This window comes from Myotis lucifugus, unplaced genomic scaffold (genome assembly GCF_000147115.1).
Source record: "Myotis lucifugus unplaced genomic scaffold, Myoluc2.0 scaffold_1634, whole genome shotgun sequence".
Classification (NCBI taxonomy): domain Eukaryota; kingdom Metazoa; phylum Chordata; class Mammalia; order Chiroptera; family Vespertilionidae; genus Myotis; species Myotis lucifugus.
Genome location: NW_005872682.1, coordinates 30,004 through 32,270, shown reverse-complemented (window position 1 = coordinate 32,270; position 2,267 = coordinate 30,004). Strand labels below are relative to the sequence as shown.

At 58.3% G+C, this 2,267-nt stretch overlaps 2 protein-coding genes across 3 annotated transcripts in view; both read right to left on the bottom strand.

Annotated features, from left to right (window-relative positions):
• The window catches only part of LOC111824464, a 5,347-nt gene extending 3,179 nt beyond the window's left edge, over positions 1 to 2,168 (bottom strand). Inside the window, exons 1-3 of one of the 2 annotated variants that reach the window (XM_023748664.1) lie at positions 1,396 to 2,168; positions 685 to 968; positions 74 to 432 (exon numbers count right to left, since the gene is read on the bottom strand). In XM_023748664.1, the coding sequence (XP_023604432.1) occupies positions 260 to 432; positions 685 to 968; positions 1,396 to 2,093 (1,155 nt within the window). In that variant the 5' untranslated portion in view covers positions 2,094 to 2,168 and the 3' untranslated portion in view covers positions 74 to 259. Of the gene's footprint in view, positions 1 to 73; positions 433 to 684; positions 969 to 1,395 lie in introns of those variants that run through there. The other variant, XM_023748665.1, reaches the window with a different exon arrangement.
• The window catches only part of LOC102418972 (Friend virus susceptibility protein 1-like), a 46,787-nt gene that overhangs the window by 20,931 nt on the left and 23,589 nt on the right, over positions 1 to 2,267 (bottom strand).

Sequence of the window (2,267 nt, the reverse complement as noted above, 5' to 3'; positions counted from 1 at the left end):
TTCTGTGCATGGGCCACGAAGTTTCAATCGAATACTACATGCCGCGCCCACACATGGTATTTTGTGGAAGAGCCACACTCAAGGGGCCAAAGAGCCCCCATGTGGCTCGCGAGCCGCAGTTTGCCGACCCACTGGGTAAGAGATAGGATTTGAATTGGGACGGAAGGTGGGGATGGGAAGGGGATGCGGTTGGAGTTTGGCAGGAGTGGGTTGGGTGTCATGGCAGGCACCCGGCAAGGTTCGCCTCGTCTTGGTGTCCCTAACGGAAGGATCTCAGCGCCATGCCTGTCAGGTTGCTGAGGACGATGTTGGAGAAGTCCAGCACGGGCACGTTGGACTTGGTGAAGAAGGTGATGTCTATGAGTATGAGGCAGAGGCAGAAGCTGGTGAAGCTGGAAATGAAGAAGAAGGCCCAGGCGGAGTCCAGCAAGTCTAGGGAAGGAAGAGAATCAGGAACAGCAGGATCAGGGTCATGTAGGTGAGGATGAACACAAGGCAGCGAGCGTGGTCGTGCAGCAGGGAGCCCCATCCTGGGGAAGGGAGGCTGGTCCGGAGGTAGTGAGGACCGTTGCAGAGCAGAGAGGACACACCCGGGGCAGTGGGGTCATCCCAGGGAAGGCGGAAAGGGGTCCTTAGGACAGGAGAAACGTGCCCCGGGAATGGGGAGTCTAGGGCAGGCCTTACAAGCATTGTGGTCTTGCTCATGCAGGCAGGAGACGTCAGAACACCGCACAATGAAGATGGTGTTGATGGGGATGGTTTGGGGCGGGGGGTCAGCAGGACCCCCAGGGAGTGTCAGTGGCACCTGGAAGTGGACCCAGGGCTGGCCCAGAGTGATGAGACCGATGATCACCACGCCCACCAGGCTCAGCACCAGGCTCAGCTGGCGGCTGAGCTTCTTGGCCTGGTGCAGCAGCCGCGTGCCCACAGGCAGCTGTGAATGTCTGCGTTTAGCCCTGACCGCATACCTGCAGCAGAGAGCCCACCGCCAGTGTCAGCGCCGCGTCCAGCTCCCCAGCCCAACCATCCCAGGTCCAGCTGCCAGACCCGGTCCCACCCAGTCTAGCCTTCAGACTCTTATCTTCTCTATGTCCATCCTCTATACCCTGTCTCCCCTAGGCCCTGCCTTCCAGGCTCCCTTGCCTCCAGATCTAGCTTCCAGGCCCTGCCACCCCAAAATCCCTTCTCCAGGTTCTGTGTCATGCCCTACCCATTGCCAGCCTGCAGGACCAGCTTCGAAGACCGGCCACCCCTAGGTCCAACCTCTAAACTCTGCTATGCCAGGCATGTTCTGGTCCCTGTCCTTTGACTGCTGTCTCCCTCCACCCCCATCCCCTACTTCCCCTCCAATTCTCACCCAGAACCTGGCCTTTTGCCTGGACCTCTGCCTCTCACCTGCCAGAGCTGGTGTCCATGGAGCTGTGTAGCGGGATGTCGCTATCTGGAGAATTTTTGCTGACTTGGAGGTTGTACAAAGATTCTTTGAACGCCTCCTGGGAGACCCAGAGAATTGATTCCATGCTTTCCACGCTGGCCTCAGGGCTGTCGGTAATTGAAGGGGGGACGTCCACGCTGGCGCGGTTTGGGAACTTGATGCCTGGAACCTTTAAACTTTGACTCTGGGTGCTCGTCAAGTTGTCTCCCAAACTGGTTTGACTGGTGTGGGGGACGTGGGGGATCAGCGAAGGCCTAGGGATACTGAACCTGCGAATTTGGGAACTTGTTTGGACACTTGGCAGAACGGTCAGGGTGTTGAGAGGGGGAACTGGCGGTGTGTCTTGGGGGCCGGCTTGGTGAACGCTGCTAACGGATGGTGTCTGTTGGATACTCGTTTGGCTAATGTTAACAGTGGATGGTGTCTCTTGGATACTCTTTTGGCTAATGTTACCGAGGGACGGTGCCTCTCTGATACTGCCCCAGAGACTGTTGTCAATGGGCGATGGCTCTTGGACGCTGGCCCGGCGAGTGCGCAAGATGGATGAAGGTTCTTGGATGCTGGCCCGGCGAGTGCGCAAGATGGATGAAGGTTCTTGGATGCTGACCCGGCGAGTGTGGAGAATGGGTGGAGGTTCCTGGATGCTGACCCGGCGCATGTGGACGACCGGCAGTGTCTCTTGGATAACGGGTGGATGTTCCCTGGGATGCTGACCCTGGCGGGTGGTGGACAATGGGTGGGTTGTTCCCTGGATGCTGACCCGGCGAGTGTGGACAATTGGTTGGATGTTTCTTGGATGCTGGACCCCGGCGCCGTGTGTGAGAATGGGTGG